We start from the raw sequence: 16,340 nt of genomic DNA, 5'->3' as shown, positions 1-16,340 counted from the left end.
TAGGAAAGATGATAAAGGCTCAGAGCCTTTAAAATTTGCCAAAAATAAAAACAAGAAATGCTTATTATGAAAGGTGTTTGTCATCGTGGTTTAAAATGATAGATGGGTTAATCGTTTGTCTCACGATTGAGTCACAAAGATGTGGATCGCGACGTTTCGACCGCTATACTGCTGGTCTTCATCAGGCGATGGTGTCGACTGATTGCGTGACAGTATAAGTAGCACCTTGGTTTGTGTTGATTGGTGCGTTTCGATCCTCTCTTAGGCTGTTGTTGATTGGAGGATTTCGATCCTCGTCGTTCAGACTAGAAATTGTTCCCTCGGCCGTCCGCCTTGGTACCGATCGGCTGCTGTGTTGTTTGATCGTGGGCATCCACGCTTCCGGAATTTCAATTCCATTATCCCTATTGATGTTGTCAGGGTGAAGTCTAATGTGAATAGCCTCTTTAACCCTACGGGTGTACCAATGTGGGTCACGGTCAATAAACTTAACCTCATCCCAGAGCGGATAGTGGCGCGTCGCATTGCTGTGTTCCGAAACGGCGGAGGATTGGGTTTCGAGCAAGCCGTATGTCTCTATCGTGTTCCTTAATCCTTTCATGCATAGATCTTCCCGTCTCTCCAATATAGACCTTGCCACACTCACAGGGAATCTTGTAGACTACTCCGTCTTGTTTTGCAGGGTCGACAGTGTCCTTAGGTCGCACTAGGTGTGATCTAAGTGTTGTGTCAGATCTGAAAACTGTCCGTATGCCTTGCTGTTGTAGGCAACGGCGAAGAGCCTCTGATAACCCTTTGACGTATGGTAGCACCGCAGTAGATTTAATTTCAGGCGCAGGTTCTTTTTTGGCTGTTTGTTTCTTTGTTTTCGTAATGTTTTTCACAAACGAAGACGGATAACCGTTAGAAACAAGAACTGATGAGAGGTGTTTCTTTTCTTGCGAGATAACTGATGGTTTAGTTATGAGGTGTTTCGATCTATCGTACAGGCACTTGACAATACCGCGTTTTACAGATTGCGGGAGGTGTGAATCCTATCTTTGTGACTCAATCGTGAGACAAACGATTAACTCATCTATCAAGAAATGCTTTTTTCTGGCTTTTTTGTGCATTCAAAGGCCAATATTACAAGGGCATATTTTCGAAGTAAACTTATTTTCCAGTTTGGATAACTTCTGTTTCTAGTCCAGACAAAGGTCAAATATCCTAGCGAATTGTAATCGAGAAATAAAAAGAAATCATTAAATTCCCTTCCTTTAAGCTTTCAGGCTTCTCTCTGCAATATTACTGCCATCGCCATGTTCCTCAATTTTCCAAGGCATCTTCAATTTAGGGGGAAAATAAGAGAAATTGACAACACGAATTCTCTATACCACCTTGGTTCATGAAAACATTATTTCAAATTGCCTTTATTTGTAACTAAAATTCCGCAATCAAATTAATCAGAAAATAAACGACGAAAATGAACGATTTGCTGGAAAAGATACATTCGTAAATTTTCAGCTAGGCACGGCGAAACTAACTGAGAAAACTAACCGTAATGCTTACAAGTTATTGTGCATAATCCTGAAAGCAAAGCAAAACATTTCTGTTGTAACTGCGACATAACATGAAATAAGCATAAGCATAGGCACAAGAAGAACGAACACGTTCGTTCTTCTTATGCTTATGCTTATGCTTAAGCCGCAGGTGTTCTTAGTTGCTTAAGCGGCGTTTGAACTTCTGCTTCTGGTTATGCTTACGTCCTAGTGAAAACCAGCTTTTAACCAAGTTTTAAACAACAAAGTTAACCAAGCGGAAAACTTTAAACTTTGATAAATCACAAAACTATACATGAACAAAATTGAAAGGTGTTATAGCTGCAGTAAACAAAGAAGTGCAGCCGTAGCGTTAATTATTCAACCCACTTTTAAAATTTGTTTAATTAAACTTGCTTAAAACTTGATTCGAGTGTTTTAGTAAAACAATATAAGCTAATGCAACCACTGTATGCAATTTTCTGTTTTTTCTATCAAACTTATATTGCATATTTTCATCAGTACAATTAAATGGCGAATGCACTTATTTATCCGAAAACTCAAAAATCTTGGTAAGACAGTGCAAATCTGAGGACAAACAACACTCTGAATCGAAGAAAAACAAACAAACGAACAAAACCCACATCACAAATTTTGTATTGCTATGCCAGTTTTCAGGTGCGTGAAGCAGATAGTAAGCTTTGTGGAGGCTGAACATATAACGAAAATGATGATTTAATCTAGTGAAAGTAATTCTCTTAGCTTTTCCAGGAATGTGGGAATCTCTGCGGTTGTGTTTAGGACACGAAAGTAACCAAAATCCATTGCCGTAGAGACAGCAACGTAACCTTGAACGGACATGTACAACAACAAAAAATGAGCATCCGAAGTCGGGCCCATACTTTAGGGCGTACTTTCACGTTCTCATTTGACGTCGTGTTGCCTTACCTAATAAAATCAATTTTAATCAACCATAATCGGAGAAAATTTAGTGTGGGTAATGATATTTATGGGTTTGTTTTAAACACACGAAAAATCATCAGTCTAGCTAAAAACAATATATTTTAAAACAACTGTTTTACAAGATTACCGTGAGGGAATCCAATAAGTCAGATACTTGATATTTCGTTTAAAATGCCTAACAGAGCTGGCATTCTTTAATTCGTTTTATAAGCCAAATCAAAATCATAGTGCTCACGAGACTTTACCTACTTAAACAAACGCATATGATTAGCTTCAAAGGCTTTACCTGCTTGTTGCCTTCCTCGTGGTTTCTGCAGAAAGCGTGTCTTGATCATGCCCAACAGTGATTTCTTACTTTGTGTGTTACTACGTGTGTTATCAACGGTAAAGAGTGGCCGAATTACATGTTTGTCGTATTCCGTTCCAAACATTTTCTCCTTTATCTGTGTTGTCATAGTCTTAGTCTCCTCAAATGGTTTGTCAGCGTGTGTACCTACAATCAACACTGGAGGGCGAAGATAAGACAACTTCCCGTCGTTGTTGTCAACCATTCTTTCTCCTGTTGGTGTGATACGATGAACTGTAACAAGCCACGATAGCAAGTTCTCCAAATTTGTTTCACCAGTTGGGTTTTTTAAATGAAAATCTTGAGTCCCTTGTCTAACACAGGGTTCAGCAAGAGCATTAAGTGGCTTGCTGAGGTTGTGTACCAGGACATAAACTCCACGTGATGAAAAGAATACAGGGTGGGATGCATAGTAGAGGTGCTGTCCTGCAAAATCCCACAAATCTACTGTTACAATCGATTCTGCCTCATTCACTTCTGTAACAGCTTGTTGGCCTCTAAGAAGCATGTTTTTCAAACACTCAATAGCGTGTTCTGTGACATCATCTGGTGGCAAAGACGTATCACTCATTGATTCACGCTCTACAACTGTTCTTGTTGGATCAACATTGACGACATCATCAGGATATCTGTTTTCTTCGGTTTGTATTTGCATTGTCTTTTCCGGCAAAGAAATGTCTGTCTTCTTTACATCGTCTTCATTCTTGACAACCTAGAACAGAATTGTTTTTGCAGTTAATTTCCGCTCAATTTGATTCCATCGGTGCCAAAGTTTCTTGGAAACTTTGGAACTACATGTCAAAATCTACATGGAAAGATTTTATCAAATGACCAAACCTGCATTTACTTTGAAATGTTCTCACGTTTGCTGCCAACGACAATCGTAAGTGAAGTTGCGTTACCACAGACAAAACAACATTGTTGTTTCTATTTTCATTCCTTCTTGGATCGGTGTTTCACGAACATAAAGTTTCATCACTGAATATGTTCGAGTTTTTGCACAAAGGCATTCATTTATGAAAGCTACTTATCGCTGTTACGCGTAAAGATTTGAAACGGAGAATTACGTACAGGTACGTTCATTGTAGATCACTCAATCCCGCTGTCATAACGAACAAAGAAGCACATATGATTTACAGAAACATGAACAACAAAACTGGCTCATAAGCTGTTGGCCTTTACACGAAAACAAGACGCCTGGACGCGTCCACACGGGCTGTTCTGGTCGATGCAAGCATTAACTTTGACTAGCTATCCACAGTCACAATATGTTTATACGTACAAAAAAGTATCAAAGGCATTCACTGGTGAGCCGGTCGATAGAAACAAATTTCACCTGGTACTTGGATGGGTCAATTTAAAACTTAGATGAGAAAGTGTTTAAACCTTGTGCCTGATTTGAATATTTGGTGAAAACATTGAAGGCTTAATAAGCGGCTTCATTTATTCCCACTTCAAAAACTCATTAATAATTCATAAACCCATTGACCTATCAAATGGTCGATAAAACATCACGTGGAGTGGTTTTAAAAACCGATTAAACCTCCTCCTTATTAGTATGCGGTGTTTAATGTTTTTCTCGTATGCTAATTTCCAACGTTCACAAAAGCATCATTGTCATGAATTCTCTTGACATACGCTTTTCCAGGAATGTTTTTGAAACCGTTCAAAAAACTCGCATCACGTGTTTTATTGGGTCTAAAACCACTCAGCTGTGCCTCGTGGTTTTAAATCCCGATAAAACACTGCTGCTCTTTTTTTAAACAGTACTGAAACGCCTCGCGGATTTTTTAAACTTATCCTCTGTTCGCGATTGAGCTTATTGAGTAGTTTAAGTCAGAGAAATAACGTGATGTTGTTTTCATGAACTTACGTTACGCTAGTTGAAGTCATACCGGAAATTGAATTATGGTAACGTAATAACTGAGCCATAACGATACAGACCTAGCTCATGTTTACCTTACTTGCTTCATAGCGTCAAACCTCTCACCAAAATAAAAACCTACGAAGGTCTAAACATCGATTTCGTTCATGTTACGTTATCGGATAGTGAGCTTGGGATGCCAGTGTATCACCAAGTATTCGTTCGAAAAGAAATTTTATCCCCGTCGTGGCCGGGACTCGACTGACTTAAGCTTATGACCTTTCGGGTTCGCTTGACAATCTTTCCCGAGAATCTGTCCCTGAAAGCGTAATTTCTTCGCCTTGAACTCTCCAATGTCCACCGTTTAAACTGTCGAGTACTTCTTAATAATAATAATAATAATAATAATAATAATAATAATAATAATAATAATAATAATAATAATAATAATAATAATACACTTACAATAGAGAGGGTGGCACGGAATAGTTGAGGTAACTAATAAACTTGTGGCCCTCTATCTAAAAAATTCTTACAAAACTAATTGCCAACGAGTCACCCTCGCGAGGACGCGAGGGTGACGAGGCGGCAGCATTATAAAGCCGACGCGCGAGTTAGTTTTGGTACAGGGAGAAAAAATCTCGAATCAAAATGTAAGCATAAGGTAAGGGTAATGTAATGTAAGAGTGACATCATCGGTCATTGTTTTCTAGCTAGCCAATGGCATCGTGGTATTTTTTTATCTAAACCAATCACATCAGGACGATTATGATCGGTGACCACATGACCAATATCACATGACAATTAACCTCGTGGTCATTTTCTGGTGTATTCCGGCATCTCCTGTTCGTGTTGGGCATCGTGCGACTTGCGAGGTGATCAATTACCAGGCAGGAAAAGGTGAGTGGAAATATTGATTTTGTTCACTCGTGAGCGTTGTCTTCTTGCGTGCATTTTAATTAAGTGTTTTTTGGATCCAGACTGTCGCAAATCTAGCTACTAGCAGACTGAAAAATCGCCCAGCGAGGCTAAAATCGCCCAGCGAGGCAGTTATCGAGATCAGCTCGAAAACGGCGAGTGACAGTGTCACAGTCACGGCTGGCTTGCCAAAACAGTCAATTGTCTTGACCAGATCGGCCAGCGTGCCATTTAAGAAACAAAAAACAAAACCACTTGAATATATTCACTATAAACTCAATCAGAGGGCGAATAAAGCCTCTTTTTATCGAGCTAGTGTGCTCAAAATTACAAATTTGACAGTCACGGCGAGCGTGCCAAAACAACAATCAATCGTCTTGCCAAAACAACAGTCAGTTGTGTTGACAAAGTCGGCCAGCGTGCCATAATACATAATTTAGCAAAAAAAAACAAAACCACTTGAATATATTCAATATAAACACAATCAGAGGGGGTATAAAGCCTCTTTTTAATCGAGCTAGTGTGTTCAAAATTACAAATTTTGATCGACCAACGAGTCACGAGTCACATGGCGTGTCGCTGTTAGTTGTGCGGTTTTTTCTGCTTATCCATTAGCGTGTCCGAAAGTGAAAAACAGTCTAAGCTCTGTTTGCCGGGAAGCCACTTTCAGTCACGCTTGAGGGAGCTTAGCAAATCAGTTTGGATAGTCTTTTTATTCCAAAATTGTAGGGAGCTTAGCTTCGTTTGAAATCAGAACTGCTCAGGTCCAAAGTCCACTTGCTGAAGTGCGTGCACTGAAGTAACAGCTCACGAGAATTTATGATGCTTCGTCTATTGTGTATGTTATTAGTCGTAAGTCATTATCAGGGCCATAGTGGTGAGACTAATTTCAATTTTCCAGGTGGATATCAAAATGTAACCATTTTCAGATTCCGAGGAAGATATTTGTCTAGACGTATACCTTATCCTTCTAGTGGTAGTTTTAATCCCTTTGCAATTTCTAATAAAGAAGCACACATATTAAATGGAAACATAAATAACTTGGAAGCTGCAAAAATGTTTGAGGAAAATAGCTATTCATTTGACAGAGATCACTTCAGTAATTACTGTTTAAACAATGCAGGAAAATTTTCCTGTGCAGTTGATTGTTTTCTCGAGCTGTGTTATGGTGTTTTTTGTAATCATCTTCATAGCACTACACGAAATGAGTTTTTCGACGTTATCTATGAGTCATGTAATCAAAGAGAAAACCTTGGCGCTATTGACATTGTGCGAGAACCTGTGTGGTTATGGCTCAGAGACCATTGTTCATCATTTTCTGCAATGACTGCCAATGCTGTTTTCAGTGACATATTTACATTGAATACTGTCGGAGAGTTAAGTGAGGACCTCAAGTCATTGTTTGTTGTTCAGCAATGCAATCAGTCCTGTTGCGCATCATGTGGCAACCAAATCATATATAAGACAGGTATATTTGTACTTTACATTACCTGCCCAAATATCATTTCCACGCAATTTGCAAATCATGTTTCAGAAGCTGTTCTTCCTCACAGTAGGGCTCTTTATTGTGAATCTTGCCAAAAACATAGTGGTGATATTTCTGCATTGCAACATTTTGTAACACTTCCCACATTTTTAACTATTGAATTGTCATCCAATTGTATTGATCAAATTACATTTCCTTTAACTATGGACATTTTAGAAAATTATTATTCACTGAAAGCTGTTGTGCGTTGTGCAAGTCAACATTTTACTATCACTATAAATAAAGGAACACATTGGTTGTATTTTGATGATATCTGCAGATCAATTCAGCAATATTCTACTTTTCAAAACCTCTTGATTGCCCATGCTAATGGCTGGTATTTTGCTGTCTATGAAAAGTCTGCCATTCCATTCATTGATACCGGTAATGCACATGCAGCTGTGAACCAATCTGAGTACACACAAGAATACCTCACAGGACATTCAGTGCCAAAAGTACTCATTAATGATACTTTAACAGTGCCATCAAACAAACTCATTGCACAAGCAAAACAAAATGCATACATGAAAGAATATCGAAAGAAAAGAAAAAGTAATGAAACTGCAGAAGAACAACTTGCCAAAAAACAAAAGCAAAATGCTTACATGAAAGAGTACAGAAGGAGAAAGAAAAATAATGAATCTCAAAGTGAGACACTTGCTAGACAAGGAAAGCAAAAAATAATTAATATATACATGAGCGAATACAAAAGGAGAAAGAAAACCATAAAAACTGATACCAAAAAATTTGCAACAGAAGAAAAACAAAATACAAACATGAAGGAAAAAACTGAAAAACAACTTGGCCTAAAACAGAAGCGAAATGCTTACATGAAAGAGTACAGAAGGAGAAAGAAAAATAATGAATCTCAAAGTGAGACACTTGCTAGACAAGGAAAGCAAAATATATACATGAGGGAATACAACAGGAGAAAGAAAAACATTGAAACTGATACCAAAAAATTTGCAACAGAAGAAAAACAAAATACAAACATGAAGGAAAATCATGAAAAAAGTGAAAAACAACTTGGCCTAAAACAGAAGCAAAATGCTTACATGAAAGAGTACAGAAGGAGAAAGAAAAATAATGAATTTCAGAGTGAGAAACTTACTACACAACGAAAGCAAAATATATACATGACGGAATACAACAGCAGAAAGAAAAACGTTGCAACTGGTAGCAAAACAATTTCAAGAGAAGAACAAAATACAGCCATGAAAGAAGATCATGCAAAAAGTGTTCATGGTGATTTTAAAATGCAAGCAAAACTTACTAGAGAAGAAAAACAAAATACAGACATCATGGAAGATCATGCAAAAAGTGTTAACCGTGATTTTAAAATGCAAGCAGATCAAAAGATATTTAAATGTGTTGTGGAGAAGGAAAAATATTTGTCTTTGTTTGATAGTCAAAGAAATGGACCAATTCATTTACAGGAATGGGCTAAAAAAAACATGCGAGATTTCCATAATTCTTTGAAATTCAAAATCTATAAATGCAACATCTGCCATGAAGCATGGCCATTGTCAGAAAAATGTAAAGATGAATCTACATATGTGTGCTCTAGGTGTTTGCGTGACAAGAATGCAACAAAAAAGTTTTCAGTTGACAATAATATGATACCTTCACAAGCACCAAAAGAACTGCAGGGACTCACGCAATTAGAAGAAATGCTTATAGCACGTGTATTCCCAGTAATATCGGTTTATACAAAACCAGGTGGGCAAAAGGCATACAAAGGCCACTGTATTAATTTTTCCCAAGATATTCAAGAGCTAGCTAACTCATTGCCAAGGTATCCGAGGGAGCTGCCTGTGATAGTTGTGTCAGTCAAAGGCAAAGATAATACTTATAAAGATCTTACAGTAAGGCGTGAAAAAGTGAGCTGTGCTCTACATTGGTTAGTCCAGCATAACCCTGTATACAAAAATATTACTATAGATTATGACTGCTTGTCTTCCTTGCCATCTGAAGGCATCCCAAGTGAACTGCATCAGATCGATTGTATTGAGAATAATAAAGATAAGGAAATGGATCCAGACAGAGGTCCACTTGATGTCAATGAAATACCATTCAATGAAGAGACAGAATTAAGCAGCACAATCCTTAATCCAGTAACTTTAAAGCCTCAAAAGCAACTTATTACAGATCAGTTATTGCAAAAGCATAAATTAAATTGGCCACACAGAGACACAAGCCCTCTGAATGAATTTAAGATCGAATTTCTAGCAACAATGGCATTTCCCACCCTATTTCCTGATGCTAAAGGAGACCCTACAAACACTGCTATAAAGCGGGGTGCAACTTTAGGAGAGAAAATAAAGCATCTAATTAAATTTGCTGAATATTCTAATGATGAGTGGACTTATAGGTTTGCAAGCCATCCACGATTTGCATATTGGGCTTTTAATATGATTCAGAGGCATAGACTTCTTAGTCAAGGGAGTATTTTTTTGAAACAAAACCCTAGCGATGCAAAACTAACTGTGGAACAACTTAAACAGATGCTTCAGTCAAATAATCATTCAACTTTAATGTCCAAACTTATGCATTATGCTAAAAATATAACTGGTAGCAATAGCTATTGGCACAAAGCAAAAGAGGATTTAAGGGCTACCATTGCTCAAGTAGGACCTCCTACAATTTTTTTTACCTTGTCTTGTGCAGAGTACCATTGGCCAGAATTTCATAATCTTCTAAGTAATGACCACTGTCAAGATATCACACCAAAAATGAGACAGAAACATGTTATTGACAATCCACATCTCATTGACTGGTTTTTTACTGAGCGAACTGATCGGTTTGTGAAGTTTTGGCTGAATAAATCATTACAGGCATCTTGGTATTGGTACCGATATGAATATGCTGTTCAGAGGGGATCAATTCATTGTCACGGAGTTGCAAAATTGCAGAATGATCCAGGGCTTTGTGAACTTACAGCAGTTGCACTGCAGGGTTTTTTGGCATCAAAATATATCAAAGAACACCAAGCAAATATATCAAATGAAGAACTACAAGAACTGAAAAATAAGGAAAAAAGGGGGAAAAATGCTGAGGCAACTGTTTGCCAATATGTCGATTTTTTATTAACGACATGGAATCCTTGTTCTCCAGATGAAGGTTGGTCCAAGCCAAATTCTCATCCATGTCAAACATCATATCTTTCCTTAAAAGAAGAGAAAATGGAAGATGACTATGTGAATCTGTTGAATTCTGTTCAAAGGCATACATGTACGTTATGTAGTACTAAGTATTGCCTTAGGGAAACAGATGGTTGTGAATTATGCTGCAGGTTTAATTTTCCATTTGATAACTGTAAAAAAACAAGGATAGATTTTGAACCTGTCCATACAAAATCAGGTGAACCAAAGTATAAAGCAGTTATTGTCACTAAACGAAATGACTCAAGATTAAATCGTCATCAGGCATTGCAGCTTCAAGGATGGAGGGCAAATTGTGATATCCAAATTGTTGTGGATTACCAGGCATGTTTAGAATATCTTGTTAAGTACACATCCAAAGAGGAAAAAGCATCTTCTGTTGTTAATAATGCATTCACCACTATTGTTCAGAAGCTTTCAGACACAAGTGACATTCCTAACACATTTAAGCAGATAATGATCAAATCTGTAGGACAAAGGGACTATTCAATTCAAGAGGTCATGCATCATTTACTCTCCCTTAAGTGTGTAAGTGCTACTTATGAAGTAATAAATGCATCTTTAGATGGCTCAAGAAGAATTCAAATCGTAAGAGATAAGGAATATTGTACTGCCCCATCCATGCTCGATATATATGCTGAGCGAAGGAAATACATGAAAACATATCCAAGTATACTAGAATGCAACTTTGTACAGTTTACATCTACATATGTTAATAAAGGCTCAAAACTAGAGAAAAGAAAACGACCAGTAATTGTTAAAACATATCCAAACTATTCATCAAATCCTCAAAATCAGCATTATGGGCTTTTTTGTAAATATCAACTACTAAAGTATAAACCTTGGGAGCATACACCAGATGATGCGTGGAATAATGCTGAACAGTGTAATGAAACATTCAAAACATGTTGGATGAATTTTCTCTGTAGTAACAATGGAAAAGCTTTAGTTCCTGACTGGGAAATCAAGTTACAAGCATTAAAGGCATCTATTAAGCTAGAAACTGACAATTTTACAACAGAAAATGATGAAGAAGAGGAAAAGGAAGAATGGATGTTAATGTCTGAGTTGAAAATTCAAAACATTACTAATGATGCACAAAGTACTGTCTTAGCTCCTGAGGGATATTGGCACAACGTTACTGAACACTTTAATGAAGAGCAACTAAATTCTGTAGTGTCTTGGTTAGCGAATCAAAAATCTATGAATAATCCTCAGTGGCAAATGCCAACAAGGATAGTAGATATTTCAAGCTTTAGTACAAACCAAAGATTGGCATACAACGTAGTTTGTGATCACTTTAACAGAAGCGACAAAGAACCTATACTTCTCCTAATTAAAGGTATTGCAGGGTCAGGGAAAAGCTATCTCATTGACGCCATTAGAAATGTACTCCAAACACAATGCAAGGTGCTAGCGTACACCGGAAAAGCATCTTTTAATGTAAATGGTGTAACCTTGCATTCATTTCTCAAATTGCCAATTGGCTCAAAAAGACTCACTGAACTAAAAGGAATAGCACTACAACAGCTTCAAAGTAATGTAGAAAATCTTCGGTATTTGATAATAGATGAATACTCTTTGGTTGGTCAAAGTTTGCTTGGCTGGATAGATTCTAGATGCCGACAAGCTACAGGCCTGGCAAATCAGAGTTTTGGTGGTCTTTCGGTTATTGTTGTGGGTGATATAGCACAGTTACCCCCTGTTGGTGATAAACCACTTTACCATTCAATGCCCAAAACAGATAAGCAGATTCAGGGTCATTTCATGTATCAACAGTTTAAAAAAGTAGTTGCACTAACAGTTAACCACAGAGTTGATGGTAACAGTAGTGAGCAGCACCTTTTTAGGGATCTTCTTCTCAGAGCACGTAATGGTGAATCCACACCAGCTGATTGGCATACATTACTGTCAAGAACTCCAGACCATGTGTCAAATATCCAGGAATTTGAAATTTCATCAATAAGACTATCCTATCTCAAGTCTAGCGTTGCAGAGATAAACATAGCCAAGTTAAAAGCTCTTAATCAACCAATAGCAACTATAAAAGCTCGTCACTCTGGTGGTGCTCAGAACCTTAGCTCAGATGAAATGGGAGGCCTAGAGCCTGTGATTTACTTAGCAAAAGGAGCGAGAGTAATGCTCACTATGAACATCTGGACTGAAGTTGGACTTTGTAATGGAGCCCTAGGGACAGTATTAGATTTTGTTTATCCACATGACCAGACTCCCCCGACGCTTCCAATTTGTGTTCTCGTACAGTTTGACGACGATTATAATGGCCCTACTCTTTCTACTAGATTTCCAAGATGTGTTCCAATTTGTCCAATAACACAGGTTTCTCAAAACCTAGGTCAAAAATGTGAAAGACAGCAATTACCCCTAAAGTTAGCATGGGCAATCACTATACACAAGAGTCAAGGTTTAACGCTAAAGAAAGCCTGGGTTGATCTTGGTCCTTCAGAAAAATCTTCAGGGATGACATATGTTGCACTAAGTAGAGTTAAGAAACTTGAAGACCTAATGGTAGAACCCATGACCCTGGATAGACTGCAAGCACCCAAAAAAATGTGCAATTTAAATTACAGACTTAAAGAAGAAGAGCGGCTAGATGGTCTAGCCCAAGATACTTTGCCCAGTTTATTGTAGAATCCTATTGCCCTAAATATATCAAACATCCAAACCAGATAAAATCACTTTTAACAATGAGAGTTTGATTAACCAGACGTGAGCCTTGATTCAAGATAATGTAAAGGATACAGATTTCAACTTGAAATAATAGCATAAATTTATTGAAAACTGCTACAATGTACATAACCTTTATTTCGAATTTTTTTTTTTTTTGTTACAGATTCTTTGTGGAAAGAATGTCAAAGCGTAAGCCAGACCTTAACTCAGGTAGGTGTTATGATTATTGGGGGGGGGGGGGGGGGGGGAGAGAAAGAACAGTAGATCAGAATGCAAGCAAACTGGTGAATAGCTACTAAACACAGAGACTATAGTGATTTGTTGCCTATTTAACATGTATCTTTTGATTTTTTCCTTAGAATCACTCCGTGGCTTTATACATAATTTAAGCCCTGTAAAACGCTCAAAGAGAACGGATTGGTTTGAGTTTCATCTGCAAACAAGTCCTTCCAAAGTACAGCGAGTAGTTGGATTTAATATCCCAAGCCACTCAACCTTCAATGAACATAACAAATCAAAAACCCCTGTGCTGCTGTCAAATACTAAGAAGAATGATTCCAACAAGGACATTATCTTCAACCAACAGTCAATTGTAAGGTCTGCGCCAGCGTTCGACATTGACTTTGATTATTCTCCAGACATTGCTGCATCTGAATCATCCTCCTCTTCAGTGCAACCTGCTACTACGATCACTCTGGAACAGGTACCAACCCTAAAGATAAACCAGAAGGTCAACGTCACAGCAACGATTTCATTGGGCAGTGAACAACCTAAGCCGGTTGAAGTGAAATCCACGCAAAAGATGACACTCGTCAAAGAGGATTGTGTGTTAGAGGATGAGACAGGTACAGCTGAAATTCATGTTTGGGATGAGCTCATCAACAACGTGAAAAATGGGACAACATATGAATTCCAAAACCTGAACGTCAAGCACTTCAAAGGAAGCACCCACTTAGCAACGACACCAGCAACTACCATCAAGGAGGCCAGCAAACAGCTTAAGTCTGTGCAAGGGCCTACACTACTGGAAAACCCAGAAAAAGAAGTTAAAGTCGAGATGTTCAAGTTTCTTAACAACCTAAGCATATTCGTTGCTTGTCAAGCTTGTAAGAAGAAGATAACAGAGAGTGCCCATCAGAAGTACATAAAATGCAGGAACTGCGGAGTAAGGCAGCGTCAAGGCGAGTGCAAGAGAGATGCATCTGTGCAAGTCAAAGTAGACATAGCTGGAAAGGAAATATGGCTGACAGCGTTCACAAAAGAAATTGAAACTCTTCTGGCTGTGTCTCCAGAGGTTTCCCTTATGAGTGACTCAGAATCTATTGAAGACCACCTTATGGACCTCAAGGATATTCACTTCACCTATAATGTGAACAAAAACACCATAACACAGGTGACATCTGTTTCAAATGGACTGGCGCAATGACACTATGGAACGATTGATTAATGGGCCATCTTGGCATGAAACTGCTTACTATGTAAACTACGTTCAAAGTTGCGTTCTAAAATCATGTTAAACACGAGCATAAAACATTTTAATTAAAAAACAAAGAAATCATGTCAGAGATACATTTGTAATCTCTGTTACAAGTTCAGTTCTTAAAGACATTTCAAAAAACAAAGATTTGCATTTGGAATCTACTTTACAAGTTTCGTTTTTTAAAACATTCTGAAAGACCATGAGAAGCATGTCAGATTTGCATTTGTAATGTGCATTACAAGTTTTGTTATTAAAGACATTTGACACATTTGAATTCATGCTCATTTCTATCGACAATGTTACAGTTTCAGCTTTGTCTCGGGTAATGTAAGGGCCACAGATGTTTCACCTCTAATCTACCTCACAAGTTTAGTTCTTATGGACATTCTAAACAACAAAGAATGGCATGTGAGTTTTGCAATGCTTTTTTAAACAATCATTCAATTTGAAAAAAATGTTTTGTAGTCTGGTTTTTTCTTAATTTTCATTCGGCGAGCAATTGTCGCAGTTTTTACTCGTTGGCACTCTAGCGCCAGGTATTTCTAGTACAATGTAATAGGAAGTGTACATAGAAATGTGAGAGCTAAAAATACAATGTATGTCAAATTCTAACATGACTATCAATAAAAACTAAAAATATCCATCTGATAAGAAGAGGAATTATGAACAAAAATAAAACATAACTTGAGAGCAAATAATGAATCAAATGTTAAACTATAAAATGATGTAGTTTCTGTTGTACATCAAAAAGGTTGTTTCTATAATTGTTCTTAAAAGATTCTAATGACACAGAATTCCTGAGTTCTAGACTTAGGCTGCTCCAAAGTTGACAAGTAGTAACTGCAAATGATCTACCTCCTTCATTCATACGATTAAATCTTGGACAAATAAAATTAGTGTTGCTATATCTCGTAGCACGATTGTGTTTGCTACAGAAATTGACTTAGAAGTTATTCTTTCGATTTACCACTTCAAAAAAGTTTGTTTTCCTTGTGAAACGGCATATTATAGTCTAGAAAATTTACGAATATGGCCGCCATTCTAACTGACTGATGGATTCTAGTGGACGAAAAAGGCCTTATCACGGTTTTCGACGCCATTTTGACGAGTAGGCAAACAGTCTTAAAATAACAGTGTTTGTATGGAAATCCGATGTCAAACAATTTTCATAAAACATCGCTTCTGAAAAATTCATGAATTGGAAACTTTTGGCACTAGGAAAAGGATTTTAAGAAAAAAATTGGAGGGATGTAGCTGTGCCAGAAAGCGTCCAGTCGTGTTTCAAACTTTCCATACATTTGTCTGTATAGCGAACCAGCCGTGAATTGCTACTAAAAATAGTCCGCGGGAACAAATACAGGGAAATGTATGGAAAGTTCAAAACACGACTGGTCGCTTTCTGGTAAAGCTAAATCCCTCCAATTTTTTCTTAAAATTCTTTTCCTAGTACCAAAAGTTTCCAATTCATGAATTTTTCAGAAGCGACGTTTTATAAAAATTATTTGACATCGGATTTCCATACAAACACTGTTATTTCAGACGTGTTTGCCTACTCGTCAAAATGGCGTCGAAAACCGTGATAAGGCCTATCCTTCCTATAGGCCCAACTAGGCCAGGACCTTTTAATCGGTACGCGCAGATAATGGTTCTGATTGGGCCGTGTTTGAGACAGACAATTCACTCAAAAGAAGATATACAGAAATATCCCGTTTAGGGGAAAGGAGAGTACTAGGTTTAATTAATTTATTCATTACAATTTGTGACTAGAATGAAGAACAAGAAACGCCACCGAAACCTTGACGCGGTCTACCCCAGGGCATCGCGCGTAACAAGTCAAAACTTTCTGCCTCATCAGCCTGTTGCGTTGGTCAAATGTAA

At 37.7% G+C, this 16,340-nt stretch overlaps 4 protein-coding genes across 7 annotated transcripts in view; 2 read left to right on the top strand and 2 right to left on the bottom strand.

Moving 5' to 3' along the window:
- The window catches only part of LOC146481044 (uncharacterized), a 185,587-nt gene that overhangs the window by 104,031 nt on the left and 65,216 nt on the right, over window positions 1-16,340 (bottom strand). The gene's annotated exons all lie outside the window — the stretch shown is intronic.
- Window positions 1-16,340, bottom strand: part of LOC146481045 (uncharacterized) — a 68,562-nt gene that overhangs the window by 15,355 nt on the left and 36,867 nt on the right. For all 4 annotated transcript variants that reach the window (XM_085108729.1, XM_085108730.1, XM_085108731.1 and 1 more), the window contains one exon: window positions 2,767-3,538. In XM_085108729.1, coding sequence (XP_084964855.1) covers window positions 2,767-3,538 — 772 coding nt within the window. The remainder of the gene's footprint in view (window positions 1-2,766; window positions 3,539-16,340) is intronic.
- Window positions 5,579-12,969, top strand: LOC146481047 (uncharacterized). The gene has a single exon (XM_085108716.1). It carries the CDS (start codon window positions 6,428-6,430, stop codon window positions 12,941-12,943), a length of 6,516 nt encoding a protein of 2,171 aa, XP_084964842.1. The 5' UTR covers window positions 5,579-6,427; the 3' UTR covers window positions 12,944-12,969.
- LOC146481046 (uncharacterized) lies at window positions 13,147-14,736 on the top strand. The gene is made up of 2 exons (XM_085108749.1): window positions 13,147-13,192; window positions 13,342-14,736. The coding sequence occupies exons 1-2, from the start codon at window positions 13,162-13,164 to the stop codon at window positions 14,406-14,408; spliced, it is 1,098 nt and encodes a 365-aa protein (XP_084964875.1). The 5' UTR covers window positions 13,147-13,161; the 3' UTR covers window positions 14,409-14,736.

Source organism: Pavona decussata, unplaced genomic scaffold (assembly GCF_977016875.1).
Source record: "Pavona decussata unplaced genomic scaffold, jaPavDecu1.1 SCAFFOLD_51, whole genome shotgun sequence".
Taxonomy (NCBI): Eukaryota; Metazoa; Cnidaria; class Anthozoa; order Scleractinia; family Agariciidae; genus Pavona; species Pavona decussata.
Note: the sequence above shows the minus strand (reverse complement) of the source record. Positions and strands in the feature narration are given on the sequence as shown.